General features: G+C 45.8%; 1 protein-coding gene across 3 annotated transcripts in view; it reads left to right on the top strand.

Annotated features, from left to right (window-relative positions):
• LOC123486197 (kinesin-like protein KIF23) overlaps nucleotides 1-19003 on the top strand; it is a 19078-nt gene extending 75 nt beyond the window's left edge. Inside the window, exons 1-7 of one of the 3 annotated variants that reach the window (XM_045217449.1) lie at nucleotides 1-159; nucleotides 674-973; nucleotides 1412-1648; nucleotides 5281-5369; nucleotides 11064-11145; nucleotides 18302-18372; nucleotides 18913-19003. The exon at nucleotides 1-159 is cut by the window's left edge and continues 75 nt beyond it. In XM_045217449.1, coding sequence (XP_045073384.1) covers nucleotides 1-159; nucleotides 674-973; nucleotides 1412-1648; nucleotides 5281-5369; nucleotides 11064-11145; nucleotides 18302-18372; nucleotides 18913-18928 — 954 coding nt within the window. In that variant the 3' untranslated portion in view covers nucleotides 18929-19003. The remainder of the gene's footprint in view (nucleotides 160-673; nucleotides 974-1411; nucleotides 1649-5280; nucleotides 5370-11063; nucleotides 11146-18301; nucleotides 18373-18912) is intronic. The other 2 variants (XM_045217450.1, XM_045217451.1) reach the window with 2 other exon arrangements.
• Nucleotides 19004-26472: the final 7469 nt, after the last annotated feature.

A 26472-nucleotide genomic window follows, 5' to 3' on the forward strand; every position in this document is an offset into this window, starting at 1 on the left:
CTGTGGGTGAAAGATGAGAAGCTGAAGCAGCTGAAGGCCATTGTGACTGAGAGCAAGACCCCCTCAGACCAGCGCCCCGCCACCGACAAGCCCCAGCGCCCCTCCCGGGAGAGGGACCGCGCCCCCGCCAAGAGATCGGCCTCGCCATCGCCTGTTCCCGTACGTTACCACGACATGCGCTTCTAGAGCACTGACTCATCCAGCTAATATACCCTGCTAACGTTTTCCCTTTCCTACTCAAAGGAATCAAAAGGAATCCTCTTTCCAAAACAAACTACTGTTTCCCCCTTTACTGCTAACACGTTGACTAGCCTCTTCTGACTGGCGTGTTCATCATGAAGTGAAAACACATCTGCATGTTATTTTACATGTTACAATGTGGATTTAATGACTTGGAATTTACTGACCCTGACCTTTTTGTGGAAGGTTTATATGAAATCCACTATTCTTTCCCATAGCTAACCTTTTGTATTCTTGGTCAGACTTTGATTGAATGTAACATTCTGTAATTGTGTGTTGTCTGTCTGCTGGTGTGCGTGCAGCCTGTTTGTTAGTGTGTGCAGCCAGCCAGCCATGTATGTATGTATGTATCCTAACCAGCTGGGTGAGTTGTCTATCTGGCTCCAGGTCCAGCCAGGCCCTAGACCCAGTGTACGCCCCTCCCCATCCCCAGCAGGTAGGGCAGTGGCCAGGGTCAGGCTCCCACCCCACCTCCCCTCCTCAGAGCGCTAGCACCGGCAGCACTTCCCTCTCTGTAACCTCCTGCATCTCAGAGTGGGAGCAGAGAGTCCCTCAGGACAGACAGACTAGCACTAGCCTGGCCCAGTACCAAGCCCACGGTCTACCCAGCAGCCTTAGCAGGAGGAGAGGCAGGTGTTGGGAGAGGGCCAGAGAAAGAGAGGAAGACAGACAGGTTCCTGACCAGGCCTGTGATCTAGACCTCGAGGAGGAGCAGCAGGGAGGTGCTTACAGGGTCAGTGAGCCTCAACAGACTAAGGTGGGAAGGTCAGCTGGTAGGAAGCAGAGCTGCAGTCAGTTACACTAACCATGTCATCAGCTGACTTTGAGGTTTGTCGGGTAATGCGTTTATGAACGCTCCCTCTATATAACAGGTGCATGTTCCTGTTTGCACTTTAGACCAAAATAAAATGATTTTCTAACATAACATGATGTCTTGTTCCTCTAAAACATCAGATGACTGCATGTATAACAACATGTTGACCATGTTTCAGTCGTGTTCTAACACCATAATGACATGAAGCATGTAATTGATCCCTGATTGAATCAGATTTAGTCGCTTCGTTTGGTTGGCTAGATTGTACTTCCTGTAGAGTTGATGCTTTATTAGTGTCGCAAACACATGATTCTCTGTCTCTGACTCTCCCTCTGCTTCGTTTCCGTCGACGACTAGACGGGTCCCCCGGTGCGTGCGGTCCACAGGCGCTCCCACTCTGCTGGTGGGGAGAGGTGGGTGGACCACAAGCCGTCGTCAAACGTGGAGCTGGACACGGTGATGCAGCCCATCCTGGGATCCAACTCCATTAAGGTCTCGGCCCCCAGCGAGAAGGCCCTGGCCAAGTGTGACAAGTACATGCTCACTCACCAAGACTTGGCCTCTGATGGAGAGATACAGACCAAACTCATTAAGGTATGTACCAGCCAAGACTTATAGAAAGGCTCTCTGAATTCATCTACCGTCAAACTTCAATTAATAGCCTGGGCGTTTATTTGCTTCAATCACTGAACACAACTGGCGCTTATTAGAGACAGGCTTCTATATGATCCAGGCTTCTATTTCCTTACTAACCCCCCACCTTGCAGTCTCTTCTGATTTTCCACGTTTTGACTTGGCCGTTCTCTCACTCGTTTTGGGTCGATTCCAAAATGCCTGGCTGTTGCCTCGCCCACATGTTGTTGTGTGGATTTTGATCACTGCTAGCTTGATTTTGATCACTGCTAGCTTGAATTTGATCACTGATAGCTTGAATTTGATGTCATTTTCTTTTCGGTGGCACCATACCTAGCAATGATGACAGAAGAGATAAATACAATGAATGCACATGACCGTGGGAATATCAGAGCTGTGTCCCTTGTAACCTCGTAAACAGTTCATTTAGACCCGCCGTTTATTTGCTGTAATGTGTGCCGATGCCTGGCTATTGAAGTACTATTTGAGACTGCGTTTAATGGACGTTTTACGGACACTAACCCTTGATTCCTCGTGACCTCTCTCTGCGCCTCCTTGTTAAAATGTATTGGAAGAGAAGGTCAGAAGGGAAGGGACCTTGGATGTCTGAGAATAAGATAAGAGAGGACAGGGAATTGTGGGAAGTCTTATTTAGAAAGAGACCTCTTTACCACCTCTGTGGATCTATTGGAATGGATCATTAATGCCTGCAGTCCAATCCCTGCAGTCCAATGCCTGCCGATGTACAGGGGTACCAGGTAATAACATGGCTATATACAGGGAGTACCAGGTAATAACATGGCTATATACAGGAGTACCAGGTAATAACATGGCTATATACAGGGAGTACCAGGTAATAACATGGCTATATACAGGGAGTACCAGGTAATAACATGGCTATATACAGGGAGTACCAGTACCGAGTCGATGTACAGGGGTACCAGGTAATAACATGGCTATATACAGGGAGTACCGGTACCGAGTCGATGTGCAGGGGTACCAGGTAATAACATGGCTGTATACAGGAGTACCAGTACCGAGTCGATGTACAGGGGTATGAAGTAATTGAGGTAGATATGTACATATAGGTAGGGATAAAGTGACTAGGCAAAAGGATAAATAAAACAGTAACAGCAGCATATGTGATGAGTCAAAATGTTGTCACGATGGCCTTCAGGTTCAATGTAAATAGTTAAACAATAACTACCCGGACTAACTATTTAGCAGTGTTATGGCTTGGGGGTAGAAGCTGTTCAGGATCCTGTTGATTCCAGACATGGTGCATCGGTACCGCTTGCCGTGCGGTAGCGGAGAGAATCGTCTATGACTTGGGTGGCTGGTTTATGACCATTTTTAGGTCCTTCCTCTGACACCGCCTGGTATAGAGGTCCTGGATGGCAGGGAGCTCGGCCCAAGTGATGTTCTGGGCTGTACGCACTACCCTCTGTAGCGCCTTGCGGTCGGAGGCCGAGCAGTTGCCATACCAGGTGGTGACGCAACCAGTCAAGATGCTCTCAATGGTGTAGCTGTATAACTTTTTAAGGATCTGAATGCCCGTGCAAAATCTTTTTTGCCTCCTGAGGGGGAAGAGGTGTAGTCGTGCCTTCTTCGACTGTGTTGATGTGTACCATGATAGTTCCTTAGTGATGTGGACACCGAACTTGAAGCTCTTGACCTGCTCCATCGATGTGGATGGGTTTGTGCTCGGCACTCCATTTCCTGTAGTCCACAATCAGCTCCTTTCTCTTGCTGACGTTAAGGGAGAGGTTGTTGTCCTGGCACCACACTGCCAGGTCACTGGCGACCTCCCTATAGGCTGTCTCATCGCCGATCAGGCCAATCACCGCCGTGTCGTCAGCAAACTTAATGATGGCGTTTGAGTCGTGCTTGGCCACGCAGTCATGGGTGAACAGGGAGTACAGGAGGGGACTGAGCACGCACCCCTGAGGGGCCCCTGTGTTGAGGATCAACATGGCGGACGTGTTGTTACCTACCCTTACCACCTGGGGGCGGCCTGTCAGGAAGTCCAGGATCCAGTTGCAGAGGGAAGTGTTCAGTCCCAGGGTCCTTAGCTTAGTGATGAGCTTTGGTATTGATGAGCTACAGTCAATGAACAGCATTCTCACGTAGGTGTTCCTCTTGTCCAGGTGGGAGAGGGCCGTGTGGAGTGCAATAGAGATTGCGTCATCTGTGGATCTGTTTGGGCGGTATACGATTTGGAGTGGGTCTAGGGTGTCTGGGATGATGGTGTTGATGTGAGCCATGACCAGCCTTTCAAAGCATTTCATGGCTACAGATGTGAGAGCTACGGGTCGGTAGTCATTTAGACCGGTTACCTTCACATTCTTGGGCACAGGGACTATGGTGGTCTGCTTTAAACATGTAGGTATTACAGACCGGGTCAGGGAGAGGTTGAAAAGGTCAGTGAAGACACTTGCCAGCTGGTCAGGGCATCCTCTGAGTGTGTCCTGGTAATCCGTCTGGCCCTGCGGCCTTGTGAATGTTAACCTTTTGAAAGGTCTTACATCGGCTACGGAGAGTGAGATCACAGTCGTCTGGAACAGCTGGTGCTCTCATGCAGGTACAGTGTTGCTTGCCTTGAAGCGAGCATAGAAGGAATTTAGATCGTCTGGTAGGCTCGCGTCAATGTGCAGCTCGCGGCTGGGTTTCCCTTTGTAAGTCGTGATAGTTTGTAAAAACCTGACACATCCGACGAGCGTCGGAGCCGGCGTAGTAAGATTAGATCATAGTCCTGTATTGATGTTATGATGAGTTTCTCGGGTGTTCAAGTAGTCAAGGATGCAAGGATTTACTTAGACACTTTGTAGACAGTTAATGCAAATGTTTAATGATCGGTACCGGGTTCGTTACAACAATGACCAGAGCTTTGCCCCCTTGGTGTTACGAACTAACTTGAACAAAGAAAACACTCTACCTTATATACCTTCTGTTACCATCTTCCTGGCATACATCAGGTCTCCATGGGCACTCCCTGTCTTTGATGTTCATCACTCTTTACCCCAAGTCACTATCCTGCCCATCACTCATGCTATCCTAAACATCACTCATGCTATCCTAAACATCACTCATGCTATCCTAAACATCACTCATACTATCCTAAACATCAGTAATCTCCTTTGACATAAAGGAATGTAGACTTTCTGTCTCCTAACCACTTATCTAGTAACTCTAACCTGTTCCCCACGATACTATGACATGACGTCATTACACCATAAAAAACATCATATCAGACTGTTTGATGGCTTGTCGGATGTCGTAGCGTCCGGATTCGTGTCCCGCTCCATGAAAGCAGCCGCTCTAGCCTTTATTTCAATGCGGATGTTGCCTGTAATCCATGGCGTCTGCTATTTTACTACTGCTAGTACTCATGCCTGTGTTCTCATGCCTGTGTTCCCGTGTGGCTCAGTTAGTAGAGCATGGCGCTTGCAACGTCTGGTTGTGGGTTCGATTCCCACGTGGGACCAGTATGAAAAATGTGTGCACTCACTAACTGTAAGTCGCTCTGGATAAGAGCGTCTGCTAAATGACTAAAATATAAAATGTATTCTAATGTCTGTATTATTAACTTTTAGGGTGAAGTGTTCAAGACCCGAGGTGGAGGACAGGCGGTCCAGTTCACTGACATAGAAACTCTGAGACAGGAGCTTCCTACTGGACCATGGTAGGTGTCCTGTTTTTACAGCTGCTGCTGCTACGACTGCTGCTAACGTACCACGACTGCTGCTAACGTACCACGACTGCTGCTAACGTACCACGACTGCTTCTAACGTACCACGACTGCTGCTAACGTACCGCTGCTACTGCTAACGACTGCAGGAATGTCCACCAGAGCTGTTGCCAGAGAAGTGAATGTTCATTTCTCTACCATAAGCCGCCTCCAACGTCGTTTTAGAGAATTTGGCAGTACGTCCAACCGGCCTCACAACCGCAGACCACGTGTAACCACACCAGCCCAGGACCTCCATATCCGACTACTTCACCTGCGGGATCGTCTGAGACCAGCCACCCGGACAGCTGATAAAACTGTGGGTTTGCACAACCGAAGAATTTCTGCACAAACTGTCAGAAACCGTCTCAGGGAAGCTCATCTGTGTGCTCGTCGTCCTCACCAGGGTCTTGACCTACTCTTCACGGATGAATCCCGGTTTCAACTGTCCCGGGCAGATGGCAGACAGCGTGTATGGCGTCATGTGGGCAAGTGGTTTGCTGATGTCAACATTGTGAACAGAGTGCCCCATGGTGGGGTTATGGTATGGGCAGGCAGAAGCTATTGACAACGAACACAATTGCATTTTATTGATTTGAATGCACAGAGATCCCTTGACGAGATCCTGAGGCCCATTGTCGTGCCATTCATCGCCGCCATCACCTAATGTTTCAGCATTATAATGCATGGCCCCATGTCGCAAGGATCTGTTCACAATTCGTGGAAGCTGAAAATGTCCCAGTTCTTCCACGGCCTGCATATACTCACCAGGCATGTCACCCATTGAGCATGTTTGGGATGCTCTGGATTGACGTGTACAACAGGGTGTTCCAGTTCCCACCAATATCCAGCAACTTCGCACAGCCATTGAAGAGGAGTGGAACAACATTCCACAGGCCACAATCAACAGCCTGATCAGCTCTATGCGAAGGAGACGTGTCGCTCTGCATGAGGCAAATGGTGGTCACATCAGATACTGACTGGTTTTCTGATTCACGCTCTACCTTTAAAAAAAGTTATCTATGACCAACAGATGCATATCTGTAATTCCAGTCATCTGAAATCCATAGATTAGGGCCTAATGAATGTATTTCAATTGACCGACTTCTTTATATGAACTGTAACTCAGTCAGATCTTTAAAATTGTTGCATGTTGCGTTTATATTTTTGTTCAGTATTTATATTCATACAGGCATACATACATACATACATACATACATACATACATACATACATACATACATACATACATACATACACACATACACACATACACACATACATACATACACACATACATACATACATACATACATACATACATACATACATACATACATACATACATACATACATACATACATACATACATACATACATACATACATACATACATACATACATACATACATACATACAGTGCATTCGGAAAGTATTCAGACCCCTTCACTTTTTTCACGTTTTGTTACGTTGCAGCCTTATTCTGAAATTGATTAAATCAATCTACACACAATACCCCATAATGAAAAAGCAAAAACAGGTTTATTAAAAATAAAAACTGAAATCACATTTACATAAGTATTCAGACCCTTTACTCAGTACTTTGTTGAAGCACCTTTGGCAGCGATTACAGCCTTGAGTCTTCTTGGGTATGATGCTACAAGCTTGGCACACCTGTATTTGGGGAGTTTGTCCCATTCTTCTCTGCAGATCCTCTCAAGCTCTGTCAGGTTGGATGGGCGCTCTGGAGCAGGTTTTCATCAAGGATCTTTTTGTACTTTGCTCCAATCATCTTTCCCTCGATCCTGACTGGTCTCCCAGTCCCTGCCTCTGAAAAACATCCCCACAGCGTGATGCTGCCACCACCATGCTTCACCGTGGGGATGGTATTGGCCAGGTGATGAGCGGAGCCTCGTTTCCTCCAGACGTAACGCTTGGCATTCAGGCCAAAGAGTTCAATCTTTGTTTCATCAGACCAGAGAATCTTGTTTCTCATGGTCTGAGAGTCCTTTAGGTGCCTTTTGGCAAACTCCAAGCGGGCTGTCATGTGCCTTTTACTGAGGAGTGGCTTCCGTCTGACCACTCTACCATAAAGGCCTGATTGGTGGAGTGCTGCAGAGATGGTTGTCCTTCTGGAAGGTTCTCCCATCTCCACAGAGGAACTCTGGAGTTCTGTCAGAGTGACCATCGGGTTTTTTGTCACCTCCCTGACCAAGGCCCTTCTCCCCCGATTGCTCAGTTTGACCGTGCGGCCAGCTCTAGGAAGAGTCTTGGTGGTTCCAAACTTCTTCCATTTCAGAATGAAAGAGGCCACTGTGTTCTTGGGGACCTACAAGCGAAGGTTTATAAAAAATTAAAGAACAGACCCTTTGCTATGAGCCTCAAAATTGAGCTCCAGTGCATCCTGTTTCCATTGATCATCCTTGAGATGTTTCTACAACTTGATTGGAGTCCACCTGTGGTAAATTCAATTGATTGGACATGATTTGAAAAAGCACACACCTGTCTATATAAGGTCCCACAGTTGACAGGGCAAAAACCAAGCCATGAGGTCGAAGGAATTGTCCGTAGAGCTCTGAGACAGGATTGTGTCAAGGCACAGATCTGGGGAAGGGTACAAAAACATTTCTGCAGCATTGAAGGTCCCCAAGAACACAGTGGCCTCCATCATTCTGAAATGGAAGAAGTTTGGAACCACCAAGACTCTTCCTAGAGCTGGCCGCCTGGCCAAACTGAGCAATCGGGGGAGAAGGGCCTTGGTCAGGGAGGTGACAAAAACCCGATGGTCACTCTGACAGAGCTCTAGAGTTCCTCTGTGGAGATGGGAGAAGCTTCCAGAAGGACAACCATCTCTGCAGCACTCCACCAATCAGGCCTTTATGGTAGAGTGGCCAGACGGAAGCCACTCCTCAGTAAAAGGCACATGACAGCCCGCTTGGAGTTTGCCAAAAGGCACCTAAAGGACTCTGACCATGAGAAACAAGATTCTCTCGTCTGATGAAACCAAGATTGAACTCTTTGGCCTGAATTCCAAGTGTCACGTCTGTAGGAAACCTGGCACCATCCCTACGGTGAAGCATGGTGGTGGCAGCATCATGCTGTCGGGATGTTTTTCAGCTGCAGGGACTGGGAGACTAGTCAGGATCGAGGGAAATATGAAAGGAGCAAAGTACAGAGAGATCCTTGATGAAAACCTGCTCCAGAGCGCTCAGGAACTCAGACTGGGGCGAAGGTTCACCTTCCAACAGGACAACAACTCTAAGCACACAGCCAAGACAACGCAGGAGTGGCTTCGGGACAAGTCTCTGAATGTCCTTGAGTGACCCAGCCAGAGCCCGGACTTGAACCCGATCGAACATCTCTGGAGAGACCTGAAAATAGCTGTGCAGCGACGCTCCCCATCCAACCTGACAGAGCTTGAGAGGATCTGCAGAGAAGAATGGGAGAAACTCCCCAAATACAGGTGTGCCAAGCTTGTAGAGTCATACCCAAGAAGACTTGAGGCTGTAATCGCTGCCAAAGGTGATTCAGCAAAGTACTGAGTAAAGAGTCTGAATACTTATGTAAATGTGATATTTCAGTTTCTAAAAACCTGTTTTTGCTTCGTCATTATGGGTGCGGTATTGTGTGTAGATTGAGGGGAAAAAACAATTTAATATATTTTAGAACAAGGCAGTAACGTAACAAAATGTGGAAAAAGTCAAGGGATCTGAATACTTTCCCGAATGCACTGTACTTGCATCGAGACTGAGACAGGAGGTCACCACTGGACCAACGTAGTTGTCCACTCACTGTGCTAAACACTAAACTCATTTTTGTTTCTGTACTGTAAATGTGCTCGTTGACTGTGGGTACTGTATGAGAGTTAACATGTCTGAGGGTATCAGTTTGATCAAGGCAAAGAGGTGCAAAATGGCTAGTCTTGATCACATAATAGTTTTGTGATGCATACAGTGAGGGGGAAAAAGTATTTGATCCCCTGCTGATTTCTGTACGTTTGCCCACTGACAAAGACATGATCAGTCTATAATTTTAATGGTAGGTTTATTTGAACAGTGAGAGACAGAATAACAACAACAAAATCCAGAAAAACACATGTCAAAAATGTTAAATTGATTTGCATTTTAATGAGGGAAATAAGTATTTGACCCCTCTGCAAAACATGACTTAGTACTTGGTGGCAAAACCCTTGTTGGCAATCACAGAGGTCAGACGTTTTCTTGTAGTTGGCCACCAGGTTTGCACACATCTCAGGAGGGATTTGTCCCACTCCTCTTTGCAGATCTTCTCCAAGTCATTAAGGTTTCGAGGCTGACGTTTGGCAACTCGAACCTTCAGCTCCCACCACAGATTTTCTATGGGATTAAGGTCTGGAGACTGGCTAGGCCACTCCAGGACCTTAATGTGCTTCTTCTTGAGCCCACTCCTTTGTTGCCTTGGCCGTGTGTTTTGGGTCATTGTCATGCTGGAATACCCATCCACGACCCATTTTCAATGCCCTGGCTGAGGGAAGGAGGTTCTCACCCAAGATTTGACGGTACATGGCCCCGTCCATCGTCCCTTTGATGCGGTGAAGTTGTCCTGTCCCCTTAGCAGAAAAACATCCCCAAAGCATAATGTTTCCACCTCCATGTTTGACGGTGGAGATGGTGTTCTTGGGGTCATAGGCAGCATTCCTCCTCCTCCAAACACGGCGAGTTGAGTTGATGCCAAAGAGCTCGATTTTGGTCTCATCTGACCACAACACTTTCACCCAGTTCTCCTCTGAATCATTCAGATGTTCATTGGCAAACTTCAGACAGGCCTGTATATGTGCTTTCTTGAGCAGGGGGGACCTTGCGGGCGCTGCCAGGATTTCAGTCCTTCACGGCGTAGTGTGTTACCAATTGTTTTCTTGGTGACTATGGTCCCAGCTGCCTTGAGATCATTGACAAGATCCTCCCGTGTAGTTCTGGGCTGATTCCTCACCATTCTCATGATCATTGCAACTCCACGAGGTGAGATCTTGCATGGAGCCCCAGGCCGAGGGAGATTGACAGTTATTTTGTGTTTCTTCCATTTGCGAATAATCGCACTCAACTGTTGTCACCTTCTCACCAAGCTGCTTGGCGATGGTCTTGTAGCCCATTTCCAGCCTTGTGTAGGTCTACAATCTTGTCCCTGACATCCTTGGAGAGCTCTTTGGTCTTGGCCATGGTGGAGAGTTTGGAATCTGATTGATTGATTGCTTCTGTGGACAGGTGTCTTTTATACAGGTAACAAACTGAGATTAGAGCACTCGCTTAAGAGTGTGCTCCTAATCTCAGCTCGTTACCTGTATAAAAGACACCTGGGAGCCAGAAATCTTTCTGATTGAGAGGGGGGTCAAATACTTATTTCCCTCATTAAAATGCAAATCAATTTATAACATTTTGACATGCGTTTTTCTGGATTTTTTTGTTGTTATTCTGTCTCTCACTGTTCAAATAAACCTACCATTAAAATGATAGACTGATCATTTCTTTGTCAGTGGGCAAACGTACAAAATCAGCAGGGGATCAAATACTGTTTTCCCTCACTGTAGATCCAGAACGATAAGGTGAAGATCAGCGATTCTGTGTAGTCTGATGTAGTTGATGTGAAACACTCACTGTGTGTTCCTCCATTCAGCCGTAAGAGGAGGTCGTCAGAAGGCAACACTGCCCAGGGGGGCGACCGTATGGAGGGAGACTGGACAGATGTGGAGGACCGGGTAAGAGGCAGGGTTCACTCACTACACTGGTTATTGGACTGGTTAGTCTGGTCCCTGGTCGGTTTGTGCCGCCTTGCCAACTCCCAGTGTTACGAAACCCATAACAAGCCTACTGATTGTCCTGAGTCTAGTTAACTGATCTGGAACCTGAATCATTATGTCTAGAGGTCTTAGGCCTAGTTAACTGGTCTGGAACCTGAATCATTATGTCTAGTGGTCTTAGGCCTAGTTAACTGGTCTGGAACCTGAATCATTATGTCTAGGGGTCTTAGGCCTAGTTAACTGGTCTGGAACTTGAATCATTATGTCTAGGGGTCCTGAGTCTAGTTAACTGGTCTGGAACCTGAATCATTATGTCTAGGGGTCCTGAGTCTAGTTAACTGGTCTGGAACCTGAATCATTATGTCTAGGGGTCTTAGGCCTAGTTAACTGGTCTGGAACCTGAATCATTATGTCTAGGGGTCTTAGGCCTAGTTAACTGGTCTGGAACCTGAATCATTATGTCTAGGGGTCCTGAGTCTAGTTAACTGGTCTGGAACCTGAATCATTATGTCTAGGGGTCCTGAGTCTAGTTAACTGGTCTGGAACCTGAATCATTATGTCTAGGGGTCCTGAGTCTAGTTAACTGGTCTGGAACCTGAATCATTATGTCTAGTTAACTGGTCTGGAACCTGAATCATTATGTCTAGGGGTCCTGAGTCTAGTTAACTGGTCTGGAACCTGAATCATTATGTCTAGGGGTCTTAGGCCTAGTTAACTGGTCTGGAACCTGAATCATTATGTCTAGGGGTCCTGAGTCTAGTTAACTGGTCTGGAACCTGAATCATTATGTCTAGGGGTCCTGGAGTCTAGTTAACTGGTCTGGAACCTGAATCATTATGTCTAGGGGTCCTGAGTCTAGTTAATCTGGTCTGGAACCTGAATCATTATGTCTAGGGGTCCTGAGTCTAGTTAACTGGTCTGGAACCTGAATCATTATGTCTAGGGGTCCTGAGTCTAGTTAACTGGTCTGGAACCTGAATCATTATGTCTAGGGGTCCTGAGTCTAGTTAACTGGTCTGGAACCTGAATCATTATGTCTAGGGGTCCTGAGTCTGGTAACTGGTCTGGAACCTGAATCATTATGTCTAGGGGGTCCTGAGTCTAGTTAACTGGTCTGGAACCTGAATCATTATGTCTAGGGGTCCTGAGTCTAGTTAACTGGTCTCGAACCTGAATCATTATGTCTAGGGGTCCTGAGTCTAGTTAACTGGTCTGGAACCTGAATCATTATGTCTAGGGGTCCTGAGTCTAGTTAACTGGTCTGGAACCTGAATCATTATGTCTAGGGGTCCTGAGTCTAGTTAACTGGTCTGGAACCTGAATCATTATGTCTAGGGGTCCTGAGTCTAGTTAACTGGTCTGGAACCTGAATCATTATGTCTAGGGGTCCTGGAGTCTAGTTAACTGGTCTGGAACCTGAATCATTATGTCTAGGGGTCCTGAGTCTAGTTAACTGGTCTGGAACCTGAATCATTATGTCTAGGGGTCCTGAGTCTAGTTAACTGGTCTGGAACCTGAGTCATTATGTCTAGGGGTCTTAGGCCTAGTTAACTGGTCTGGAACCTGAATCATTATGTCTAGGGGTCCTGAGTCTAGTTAACTGGTCTGGAACCTGAATCATTATGTCTAGGGGTCCTGAGTCTAGTTAACTGGTCTGGAACCTGGAATCATTATGTCTAGGGGTCCTGGAGTCTAGTTAACTGGTCTGGAACCTGAATCATTATGTCTAGGGGTCCTGAGTCTAGTTAACTGGTCTGGAACCCGAATCATTATGTCTAGGGGTCTTAGGCCTAGTTAACTGGTCTGGAACCTGAATCATTATGTCTAGGGTCCTGAGTCTAGTTAACTGGTCTGGAACCTGAATCATTATGTCTAGGGGTCCTGAGTCTAGTTAACTGGTCTGGAACCTGAATCATTATGTCTAGGGGTCTTAGAGCCTAGTTAACTGGTCTGGAACCTGAATCATTATGTCTAGGGGTCCTGAGTCTGAGTTAACTGGTCTGGAACCTGAATCATTATGTCTAGGGGTCTTAGGCCCTAGTTAACTGGTCTGGAACCTGAATCATTATGTCTAGGGGTCCTGAGTCTAGTTAACTGGTCTGGAACCTGAATCATTATGTCTAGGGGTCCTGAGTCTAGTTAACTGGTCTGGAACCTGAATCATTATGTCTAGGGGGTCCTGAGTCTAGTTAACTGGTCTCGAACCTGAATCACTTATGTCTAGGGGTCTTAGGCTAGTTAACTGGTCTGGAACCTGAATCATTATGTCTGGGGTCCTGAGTCTAGTTAACTGGTCTGGAACCTGAATCATTATGTCTAGGGGTCCTGGAGTCTAGTTAACTGGTCTGGAACCTGAATCATTATGTCTAGGGGTCCTGAGTCTAGTTAACTGGTCTGGAACCTGAATCATTATGTCTAGGGGGTCCTGAGTCTAGTTAACTGGTCTGGAACCTGAATCATTATGTCTAGGGGTCCTGAGTCTAGTTAACTGGTCTGGGAACCTGAATCATTATGTCTAGGGGTCCTGAGTCTGGGTTGACTGGTCTGGAACCTGAATCATTATGTCTAGGGGTCCTGAGTCTAGTTAACTGGTCTGGAACCTGAATCATTATGTCTAGGGTCCTGAGTCTAGTTAACTGGTCTGGAACCTGAATCATTATGTCTAGGGGGTCCTGAGTCTAGTTAACTGGTCTGGAACCTGAATCATTATGTCTAGGGGTCCTGAGTCTAGTTAACTGGTCTGGAACCTGAATCATTATGTCTAGGGTCCTGAGTCTAGTTACTGGTCTGGAACCTGAATCATTATGTCTAGGGGGTCCTGAGTCTAGTTAACTGGTCTGGAACCTGAATCATTATGTCTAGGGGTCCTGAGTCTGGTTAACTGGTCTGGAACCTGAGTCATTATGTCTAGGGTCTTGGCTGGTAACTGGTCTGGAACCTGAATCATTATGTCTAGGGGTCCTGAGTCTAGTTAACTGGTCTGGAACCTGAATCATTATGTCTAGGGGTCCTGAGTCTAGTTAACTGGTCTGGAACCTGAATCATTATGTCTAGGGGTCCTGGAGTCTAGTTAACTGGTCTGGAACCTGAATCATTATGTCTAGGGGTCCTGAGTCTAGTTAACTGGTCTGGAACCTGAATCATTATGTCTAGGGTCTTAGGCCTAGTTAACTGGTCTGGAACCTGAATCATTATGTCTAGGGGTCCTGAGTCTAGTTAACTGGTCTGGAACCTGAATCATTATGTCTAGGGGTCCTGAGTCTAGTTAACTGGTCTGGAACCTGAATCATTATGTCTAGGGGTCTTAGGCCTAGTTAACTGGTCTGGAACCTGAATCATTATGTCTAGGGGTCCTGAGTCTAGTTAACTGGTCTGGAACCTGAATCATTATGTCTAGGGGTCTTAGGCCTAGTTAACTGGTCTGGAACCTGAATCATTATGTCTAGGGGTCCTGAGTCTAGTTAACTGGTCTGGGAACCTGAATCATTATGTCTAGGGGTCCTGAGTCTAGTTAACTGGTCTGGAACCTGAATCATTATGTCTAGGGGTCCTGAGTCTAGTTAACTGGTCTGGAACCTGAATCATTATGTCTAGGGGTCCTGAGTCTAGTTAACTGGTCTGGAACCTGAATCATTATGTCTAGGGGTCTGAGTCTAGTTAACTGGTCTGGAACCTGAATCATTATGTCTAGGGGTCCTGAGTCTAGTTAACTGGTCTGGAACCTGAATCATTATGTCTAGGGGTCCTGAGTCTAGTTAACTGGTCTGGAACCTGAATCATTATGTCTAGGGGTCCTGAGTCTAGTTAACTGGTCTGGAACCTGAATCATTATGTCTAGGGGTCCTGAGTCTAGTTAACTGGTCTGGAACCTGAATCATTATGTCTAGGGGTCCTGAGTCTAGTTAACTGGTCTGGAACCTGAATCATTATGTCTAGGGGTCCTGAGTCTAGTTAACTGGTCTGGAACCTGAATCATTATGTCTAGGGGTCCTGAGTCTAGTTAACTGGTCTGGAACCTGAATCATTATGTCTAGGGGTCCTGAGTCTAGTTAACTGGTCTGGAACCTGAGTCATTATGTCTAGGGGTCTTAAGCCTAGTTAACTGGTCTGGAACCTGAATCATTATGTCTAGGGGTCCTGAGTCTAGTTAACTGGTCTGGAACCTGAATCATTATGTCTAGGGGTCCTGAGTCTAGTTAACTGGTCTGGAACCTGAATCATTATGTCTAGGGGTCCTGAGTCTAGTTAACTGGTCTGGAACCTGAATCATTATGTCTAGGGGTCCTGAGTCTAGTTAACTGGTCTGGAACCTGAATCATTATGTCTAGGGGTCTTAGGCCAGTTAACTGGTCTGGAACCTGAATCATTATGTCTATGGGTCCTGAGTCTAGTTAACTGGTCTGGAACCTGAATCATGTCTAGGGGGTCCTGAGTCTAGTTAACTGGTCTGGAACCTGAATCATTATGTCTAGGGGTCTTAGGCCTAGTTAACTGGTCTGGAACCTGAATCATTATGTCTAGGGGTCCTGAGTCTAGTTAACTGGTCTGGAACCTGAATCATTATGTCTAGGGGTTTGAGCCCAGTTAACTGGTCTGGAACCTGAATCATTATGTCTAGGGGTCCTGAGTCTAGTTAACTGGTCTGGAACCTGAATCATTATGTCTAGGGGTCCTGAGTCTAGTTAACTGGTCTGGAACCTGAATCATTATGTCTAGGGGTCCTGAGTCTAGTTAACTGGTCTGGAACCTGAATCATTATGTCTAGGGGTCCTGAGTCTAGTTAACTGGTCTGGAACCTGAATCAGTATGTCTAGGGGTCCTGAGTCTAGTTAACTGGTCTGGAACCTGAATCATTATGTCTAGGGGTCCTGAGTCTAGTTAACTGGTCTGGAACCTGAATCATTATGTCTAGGGTCCTGAGTCTAGTTAACTGGTCTGGAACCTGAATCATTATGTCTAGGGGTCCTGAGTCTAGTTAACTGGTCTGGAACCTGAATCATTATGTCTAGGGGTCCTGAGTCTAGTTAACTGGTCTGGAACCTGAATCATTATGTCTAGGGTCCTGAGTCTGGTTAACTGGTCTGGAACCTGAATCATTATGTCTAGGGGTCCTGAGTCTAGTTAACTGGTCTGGAACCTGAATCATTATGTCTAGGGGTCCTGAGTCTAGTTAACTGGTCTGGAACCTGAATCATTATGTCTAGGGGTCCTGAGTCTAGTTAACTGGTCTGGAACCTGAATCATTATGTCTAGGGGTCCTGAGTCTAGTTAACTGGTCTGGAACCTGAATCATTATGTCTAGGGTCCTGAGTCTAGTTAACTGGTCTGGAACCTGAATCATTATGTCTAGGGGTCTGAGTCTAGTTAACTGGTCTGGAACCTGAATCATTAGTGTCTAGGGGTCCTGAGTCTATTTAACTGGTCTGGAACCTGAATCATTATGTCTAGGGGTCCTGAGTCTAGTTAACTGGTCTGGAACCTGAATCATTATGTCTAGGGGTCCTGAGTCTAGTTAACTGGTCTGGAACCTGAATCATTATGTCTAGGGGTCCTGAGTCTAGTTAACTGGTCTGGAACCTGAGTCATTATGTCTAGGGGTCTTAGGCCTAGTTAACTGGTCTGGAACCTGAATCATTATGTCTAGGGGGTCCTGAGTCTAGTTAACTGGTCTGGAACCTGAATCATTATGTCTAGGGGTCCTGAGTCTAGTTAACTGGTCTGGAACCTGAATCATTATGTCTAGGGGTCCTGAGTCTAGTTAACTGGTCTGGAACCTGAATCATTATGTCTAGGGGTCCTGAGTCTAGTTAACTGGTCTGGAACCTGAATCATTATGTCTAGGGGTCTTAGGCCTAGTTAACTGGTCTGGAACCTGAATCATTATGTCTAGGGGTCCTGAGTCTAGTTAACTGGTCTGGAACCTGAATCATTATGTCTAGGGGTCCTGAGTCTAGTTAACTGGTCTGGAACCTGAATCATTATGTCTAGGGGTCTTAGGCCTAGTTAACTGGTCTGGAACCTGAATCATTATGTCTAGGGGTCCTGAGTCTAGTTAACTGGTCTGGAACCTGAATCATTATGTCTAGGGGTCTTAGGCCTAGTTAACTGGTCTGGAACCTGAATCATTATGTCTAGGGGTCCTGAGTCTAGTTAACTGGTCTGGAACCTGAATCATTATGTCTAGGGGTCCTGAGTCTAGTTAACTGGTCTGGAACCTGAATCATTATGTCTAGGGGTCCTGAGTCTAGTTAACTGGTCTGGAACCTGAATCATTATGTCTAGGGGTCCTGAGTCTAGTTAACTGGTCTGGAACCTGAATCATTATGTCTAGGGGTCCTGAGTCTAGTTAACTGGTCTGGAACCTGAATCATTATGTCTAGGGTCCTGAGTCTAGTTAACTGGTCTGGAACCTGAATCATTATGTCTAGGGGTCCTGAGTCTAGTTAACTGGTCTGGAACCTGAATCATTATGTCTAGGGGTCCTGAGTCTAGTTAACTGGTCTGGAACCTGAATCATTATGTCTAGGGGTCCTGAGTCTAGTTAACTGGTCTGGAACCTGAATCATTATGTCTAGGGGTCCTGGAGTCTAGTTAACTGGTCTGGAACCTGAATCATTATGTCTAGGGGTCCTGAGTCTAGTTAACTGGTCTGGAACCTGAATCATTATGTCTAGGGGGTCCTGAGTCTAGTTAACTGGTCTGGAACCTGAATCATTATGTCTAGGGGTCTTAGGCCTAGTTAACTGGTCTGGAACCTGAATCATTATGTCTAGGGGTCCTGAGTCTAGTTAACTGGTCTGGAACCTGAATCATTATGTCTAGGGGTCCTGAGTCTAGTTGCACTGGTCTGGAACCTGAATCATTATGTCTAGGGGTCCTGAGTCTAGTTAACTGGTCTGGAACCTGAATCATTATGTCTAGGGGACTTAGGCCTAGTTAACTGGTCTGGAACCTGAATCATCCAAATCTATGCCAAGGTGCATTGAAGCTGTTCTGTCTCGTGGTGACCCAACACCCTGTTAAGATACTTTATGTTGATGTAAAAACAAAGAAGGCAGTTACTTGTCGTTAACCATTCTAGAAGCTTCCACATTGTGTGTGTTCTGTGTTCCAGTGCTCTATGGCTATAGAGATGAGGGCTGGGTCGAACCTGGGTCCAGGCTACCAGCACCATGGACATCAGAAGTAAGTATCATTTATTCTGTAGGGTTTTATTAGACAAATGTGTATGTGTGATACCGTCAATAGTGTCCGCCGAAAGTTTTCTAAATTAATATACACTGAGTGTACAAAACATTAGGAACACCTGCTCTTTCCATGACAGACTTACCAGGTGAATCCAGGTGAAAGCTATGATCCCTTATTGATGTCACCTGTTAAATCCACATCAATCAGTGTAGATGAAGGGGGGGAGACAGGTTAATTAAGGATTTTTTTTTATCCTTGAGATAATTGAGACATGGATTGTGTATGTGTGCCATTCAGAAAGACAAAAGATTTAAGTGCCTTTGAACGGGGTATGGTAGTAGGTGCCAGGCGCACCGGTTTGAATGTCAAGAACTGCAAGGCTGCTGGGTTTATCACGCTCAACAGTTTCCCGTGTGTATCAAGAATGATCCACCACCCAAAGGACACAACATTAGGAAGCTGTTCCTGCTGTTTGTATACTCAGTGTATTTCTGAAGTGAGTGTAACTCTTGTAATGTGTTGTTGATTGTGTTTTAGGCGCAGAAAGCCCTGAGAAGGTCCTGTCCTGTCCTGTCTGGGCTGCTCCATACACCCCTCTCTCCCCCCTCTCTCCTCAACTCTCCCCCCTCTCTCCTCAACTCTCCCTCCTCAACTCTCCCCCCTCTCTCCTCAACTCTCCCCCTCTCTCCTCAACTCTCCCCCTCTCTCCTCAACTCTCCCCCTCTCTCCTCAACTCTCCCCCTCTCTCCTCAACTCTCCCCCTCTCTCCTCAACTCTCCCCTCTCTCTCAACTCTCCCCCTCTCTCTCCTCAACTCTCCCCCTCTCTCCATAACCTTCCCTCTCTCCTTAACCTTCACCCCCTCCCTCCCTCCTTCCTCAAGCCTCACCCCCTCCCTCCATAACCCCTCCCTCTCTCCTTAACCTTCACCCCCTCCCTCCCTCCTTCCTCAATCCTCACCCCTCCCTCCCTCCTTCCTCAAACCTCACCCCCTCCCTCCATAACCCTCCCTCCCTCCTCACCCTCCCTCCCCCCTCCCTCCCCCTCCCTCCCTCCTCCCTCCCTCCCTCCTCCCTCCTCCCCCCTGCGGCTGGTGTGCAATATCTAACACTCTGGAAACAATTTTTTTTATTTTTTTTACATCTTTAGCTTTAGTATAATCTATTTAAACATTTCCTATTGCTTTTTTAAATAAATTTATATATATACACTTCACCCAAGCTTATTTTGTAAAATATTTTATATTTTGGTGTGTCGTGTGATCACATATAAAGGCAGTATTAACTGAATGCATGCATCATGATTCAGCCAAAGATGGACTGCTGTGTTGTGGTTCATAACTAACTGGGCCTGTTGACAATATATAAGAATAGTTAAATGTTTTCAGATTTACTTTAGTATTTTCTGTGATTTTAGGACAGTTCTATTTTGTTACCTGGCACATAGAGGCAGTCAGTGAAAAGTAGCCTGGTCTCAGATCAGTTTGTGTTGTATTATTGTGGTGTGACTGACCATAGGAGCTGGCAAGACGACACAGATCTGGGACCAGGCTACTATTGGGATACATTTTGTTCAGTTAAATATTTTCTCTGCTGTTTTTCTCTCTTGTTTGAAACGATGAAGTTCAAGCCTTCATTCGTGTTCAGTTTATTTTTGTATCAGCTGGTAGATTATATTTACATATTTCTCTACTCATTTTGTAAAGGTATTTTCTTCCTGGTTGGACTAAACTGATCTGCACAGCTTTCATTGTAAAACACGTTTAGGAATTAAATTCCTTTCAAAGCAACTTTTTGTGTGTTTGTTTTTATGGTAACAATGGAATGAGTTTTGCAATGTAAAAAGCAATTAGTTATGGTGTAAAGTGATAAAACAGCTGACAGACTAAGTTATGGGACACGATTCTAATGGCTGGTTATAATAGTCTCCTGTAGCTCAGTTGGTAGAGCGTGGCACTTGCAACGCCAGGGTTGTGGGTTCGATTCCTACGGGGGACAAGTAAGAAAATGTATGCACTCACTAACTAAGTCCCTTTTGGATCTGTTAAGTGGCTAAAATATAAAAAGTGTTAATTACAATGAATGAACAGTAGATGGCGGAACTGGACTGGATATTAGATGGACGACTGTAATTTACTGTAGAGTAAAGGATCAGCTGTTCTCTTCCCACTAAAGGAACTAAGAATGTTCTGGAGGGAAAAACAATACCTCCATCACCACATGAGAAACCTCCCAGCCTGCAGCTCTCTCTAAAATAACTCAATTGTAATTAGGTTAGCTGGTAGAGCCAGTCCGAACCTTGCCTCCTCTCCTTCCGAACCATGCCGCCGAACCTTGCCTCCTCTCCTTCCGAACCCTGCCTCCTCTCCTTCCGAACCATGCCTCCTCCTTCTGAACCATGCCTCCTCTCCTTCCGAACCTTGCCTCCTCTCCTTCCGAACCTTGCCTCCTCTCCTTCCGAACCTTGCCTCCTCTCCTTCCGAACCTTGCCTCCTCTCCTTCCGAACCATGCCTCCTCTCCTTCCGAACCATGCCTCCTCTCCTTCCGAACCATGCCTCCTCTCCTTCCGAACCATGCCTCCTCTCCTTCCGAACCTTGCCTCCTCTCCTTCCGAACCATGCCTCCTCTCCTTCCGAACCATGCCTCCTCTCCTTCCGAACCATGCCTCCTCTCCTTCCGAACCATGCCTCCTCTCCTTCCGAACCATGCCTCTTCTCCTTCCGAACCATGCCTCCTCTCCTTCCGAACCTTGCCTCTTCTCCTTCCGAACCTTGCCTCCTCTCCTGCCCCTGTCTGTCTACATATATGACCATCTACCTTCTCCTGCCCTGTTTTTGTTCTCATACTCAAATAGAATAAACTGGATGAGCTCCGTTGATGAGCTCCGTTGATGAGCTAGGGTGAGGCACATGGGCTACTAACAGCTTACTACACAACATACACTTAGTATTACTTCCTTAGCTACAGTATACATATCTCCCTGGCATATTACATCATTTATGCAGCAGCATACAATACATTTTTGGACTCACCTTGTGCTGTGCTCACTTGAAGAAGAAGAAGGAGGCGTGGCGGTCCTTCTTGAGGGCAAATTACGTCAGTGATCTTCAGGTCGGAGCTCTAGAAAGAGGCCCGAGTTCCCGACTTGGAATTCCAAGTTGGATGACCATTCAAAACGTATTTTCCCAGTCGGAGCTCGTTTTTTCCAGAGTTCCCAGTTTTGAACTCAGTGAAGTCTGAGACTTCTGAGTTTCCAGTTGTTTTTACCGTGGCAGAAGTCATGCTGGATTGACAGCACGGCCAATGTGGAATGTTTATCCTTTTAGGTTTGGAAAAGAGACCCTTGAACCCAGACGTGGACCACACACCCACTCCACTGAATAGCAGGCTAGTGATCGCTTTGCAACTCTTGCAGTTAGCCACTGATTCCTTCCAAATCACTCATTGTTGAATATGCGATTTTCTAATTTGTTGTGTAATGTTTATGTCCAATGGCCGATGAGCACCAATACATTTTATCTATAATTTCTCTACATATGACAAGGATTGAAAAGGATTTGCCAGTAAATTGTCTACTTGATTCATGATGATGACTGCTAGCTTGCTAGCTAAGAATTTGAAAGTATGATGTTGACATGATCAGTCCAATCAAAGCTACGGTAGATATAACGTGATTGGACGTCATTTTCTGTGGCCAATGACCTTGAGCCTTCTTGGATGGGCACTTCTAATGTAACTCTATGGCAGCACCCAGGGAGCTTGAATGAGTTAACATGCAACACTGTATATTGTCAATCACTGAGATGAATTATTTGTGTTACTGGCTTCATTTAAAAACTGTTAAAGGCCATGTTGCAAGTTACATTTGCCAATAAAAATAGAACATACACCACTTGTAGTAGATGGCAAAACCCACCAAGAGGGTAATTGGCTGCCACCTGCCCTCCATCGAGGTCCTGCACGACTCCAGGACAAGGAAGCGGGCAGGAAAGATCATCGCCGACCCCTTCCACCCCTCTTCCAGACTCCCCTCTGTCAAACGGTAGAGGGTCAATCACCGACCAAAACCTTCACCACCTGAACAGTTTCTTCCCTGCGTGCCATCGGACTTTGCGTTATTCATCAAATTAATTTAATCCATATTAGAGTAAGGCTGTAACGTAACAAAATGTGGAGGAAGTCAAGGGGTCTGAATACTTTCCGAATGCACTGTATGTGGATCTGTGGAAATTCTAAATCTGAATGTATTTAGTGAATAAATCTGATTCTGACATGTTAACCTGAGTTGAGCTGGTTTATCATATCAGTTTCCATTGTATTTTTTGGGACTGGTTATGAACTGTAGCAGATTCTCCCCTTTATGTCTTCATATACTGAACAGAAATATAAACGCAACATGTGAAGTGTTGGTCCCATGTTTCATGAGCTGAAATAAAAGATCTCAGAAATGTTCCATACGCACAAAAAGCTTATTTCTCTCAAATTTGTGAACAAATGTGTTTACGTCCCTGTTAGTGAGCATTTCTCCTTTGCCAAGATAATCCATCCACCTGACAGGTGTGGCATATCAATAAGCTGATTAAACAGCGTGATCATTACACAGGTGCACCTTGTGCTGGGGACAATAAAAGGCCACTCTAAAATGTGCAGTTCTGTCACAACACAATGCCACAGATGTCTTAAGTTTTGAGGCACGCTGACTGCAGGAATGTCCACCCAGTGGTGGAAAAAGTACATTTTAATAGAAAATGACTCGAGTAAAAGTGAGTCACCCAGTAAAATACTACTTGAGTAAAAGTCTTAACGTATTTGGTTTTAAATATACTTAAGTATCAAAAGTATAAATATTTAAAAAATTCCTTTTATAAAGCAAACCTTATTTGACAGTTTACGGATAGCCAGGGGCATTCTCCAACACTCAGACATCATCCAGGGGCATTCTCCAACACTCAGACATCATCCAGGGGCATTCTCCAACACTCAGACATCATCCAGGGGCATTCTCCAACACTCAGACATCATCCAGGGGCATTCTCCAACACTCAGACATCATCCAGGGGCATTCTCCAACACTCAGACATCATCCAGGGGCATTCTCCAACACTCAGACATCATCCAGGGGCATTCTCCAACACTCAGACATCATCCAGGGGCATTCTCCAACACTCAGACATCATCCAGGGGCATTCTCCAACACTCAGACATAATTTACAAACGAAGCATGTGTTTAGTGATTCTGCCATATCAGAGGCAGTAGAGATGACCAGGGATGTTCTCTTGATAAGTGTGTGACTTAGACCATTTTCCTGTCCTGCTAAGCATTCAAAATGTAATGAGTACTTTTGGGTATCAGGGAAAATGTATGGAGTAAAAAGTACATAATTTTCTTTAGGAATAGTGAAGTAAAAGTTGTCAAACCATATAAATAGTAAATAAAGTACAGATACCCCAAAAAACTACTTAAGTACTACTTTCAAGTATTTTTACATAAGTACTTTACACCATTGTGTCCACCAGAGCTGTTGCCAGAGAATTTAATGTTAATTTCTCTACCATAAGCCGCCTCCAACGTAGTTAGAGAATTTGGCAGTACGTCCAACCGGCCTCAGAACCGCAGACCACATGTAACCACGCTAGCCCAGGACCTCCACATCCAGCTTCTTCCCCTGTGGGATCGTCTGAGACCAGCCACCCAGACAGCTGATGAAACTGAGTATTTCTGTCTGTAATAAAGCCCTTTTGTGTGTGGGGGGGGAACTCATTCTGACTGTCTGGGCCTGGCTCCACAGTGGGTGGGCCTATGCCCAGCCATGGCTGCGACCCTAACCAGTCATGTGAAATCCATAGATTAGGGCCTAATGAATTTATTTTTAATTGACTTATTTGTAACGGGGGTTTCCCAAGTCATTCGACGCGTACAGCTCAACCCGGCTTGCTAGCTAAACAGACGGCTCTTGCAGTGCATCGCAAACAGAAGGCTCATAATAGCCAATCACAACACTGGACTGGCCAGTGGCAGGTAGTTGTTAGTTGTAAGGTTTCTAGACACGCACCCGCCTGTACACCCGACCCCCATCAGCCTAAAATCCAAACCCAAAGGTTTCAGGACTTGAGAGAGCAATTTGAGAAATTGAGAGCGAAAAAACATGACAAGTGACTATTGCTGGTGGACAATTGAATATGTTCAAATACATATTTTTACACATTTCTTTGCTTACAATTCTACATGTACTGTTTAAGAAATTTTTATTTTTTGATCTGTGACAATGATGTTCGGCTCACTCAAAGTCAGACTTGAAAGCGCTCAAGTTTAATTTGCGCTCTTGAGGGGCGAGAGAGGAGCAGGGGCCGGTGTGTGTGGCACGGAGGGAGAAAGGGGCGAGAGAGGAGCAGGGGCCGGTGTGTGTGTGGCACGGAGGGAGAAAGGGGCGAGAGAGGAGCAGGGGCCGGTGTGTGTGGCACGGAGGAGAAAGGGGCGAGAGAGGAGCAGGGGCCGTGTGTGTGTGGCACGGAGGGAGAAAAGGGGCGAGAGAGGAGCAGGGGCCGGTGTGTGTGTGGCACGGAGGGAGAAAGTAGCCAGACCGACTTGCGCTGTTAAAGACCAACTTGTTTCTGCCAGGTTATCTATCAAACCATCTGGTAGGGCCTGGTTTGACTTGTTTCTGCCATAGGTTATCTATCAAACCATCTGGTAGGGCCTGTTTTGACTTGTTTCTGCCATAGGTTATCTATCAAACCATCTGGTAGGGCCTGTTTTGACTTGTTTCTGCCATAGGTTATCTATCAAACCATCTGGTAGGGCCTGTTTTGACTTGTTTCTGCCATAGGTTATCTATCAAACCATCTGGTAGGGCCTGTTTTGACTTGTTTCTGCCATAGGTTATCTATCAAACCATCTGGTAGGGCCTGTTTTTGACTTGTTTCTGCCATAGGTTATCTATCAAACCATCTGGTAGGGCCTGGTTTGACTTGTTTCTGCCATGGTTATCTATCAAACCATCTGGTAGGGCCTGGTTTGACTTGTTTCTGCCATAGGTTATCTATCAAACCATCTGGTAGGGCCTGTTTTGACTTGTTTCTGCCATAGGTTATCTATCAAACCATCTGGTAGGGCCTGGTTTGACTTGTTTCTGCCATAGGTTATCTATCAAACCATCTGGTAGGGCCTGTTTTGACTTGTTTCTGCCAGGTTATCTATCAAACCATCTGGTTGTGCCTGTTTTGACTTGTTTCTGCCATAGGTTATCTATCAAACCATCTGGTAGTGCCTGTTTTGACTTGTTTCTGCCATAGGTTATCTATCAAACCATCTGGTAGGGCCTGGTTTGACTTGTTTCTGCCATAGGTTATCTATCAAACCATCTGGTAGTGCCTGGTTTGACTTGTTTCTGCCATAGGTTATCTATCAAACCATCTGGTAGGGCCTGGTTTGACTTGTTTCTGCCATAGGTTATCTATCAAACCATCTGGTAGGGCCTGTTTTGACTTGTTTCTGCCATAGGTTATCTATCAAACCATCTGGTAGGGCCTGGTTTGACTTGTTTCTGCCAGGTTATCTATCAAACCATCTGGTAGTGCCTGGTTTGACTTGTTTCTGCCATAGGTTATCTATCAAACCATCTGGTAGGGCCTGTTTTGACTTGTTTCTGCCATAGGTTATCTATCAAACCATCTGGTAGGGCCTGTTTTGACTTGTTTCTGCCATAGGTTATCTATCAAACCATCTGGTAGGGCCTGGTTTGACTTGTTTCTGCCAGGTTATCTATCAAACCATCTGGTAGTGCCTGTTTTGACTTGTTTCTGCCATAGGTTATCTATCAAACCATCTGGTAGGGCCTGGTTTGACTTGTTTCTGCCATAGGTTATCTATCAAACCATCTGGTAGGGCCTGGTTTGACTTGTTTCTGCCATAGGTTATCTATCAAACCATCTGGTAGGGCCTGGTTTGACTTGTTTCTGCCATAGGTTATCTATCAAACCATCTGGTAGGGCCTGGTTTGACTTGTTTCTGCCAGGTTATCTATCAAACCATCTGGTAGGGCCTGGTTTGACTTGTTTCTGCCATAGGTTATCTATCAAACCATCTGGTAGGGCCTGG

Source organism: Coregonus clupeaformis, unplaced genomic scaffold, assembly GCF_020615455.1.
Source record: "Coregonus clupeaformis isolate EN_2021a unplaced genomic scaffold, ASM2061545v1 scaf1060, whole genome shotgun sequence".
In the NCBI taxonomy this organism is placed as follows: domain Eukaryota; kingdom Metazoa; phylum Chordata; class Actinopteri; order Salmoniformes; family Salmonidae; genus Coregonus; species Coregonus clupeaformis.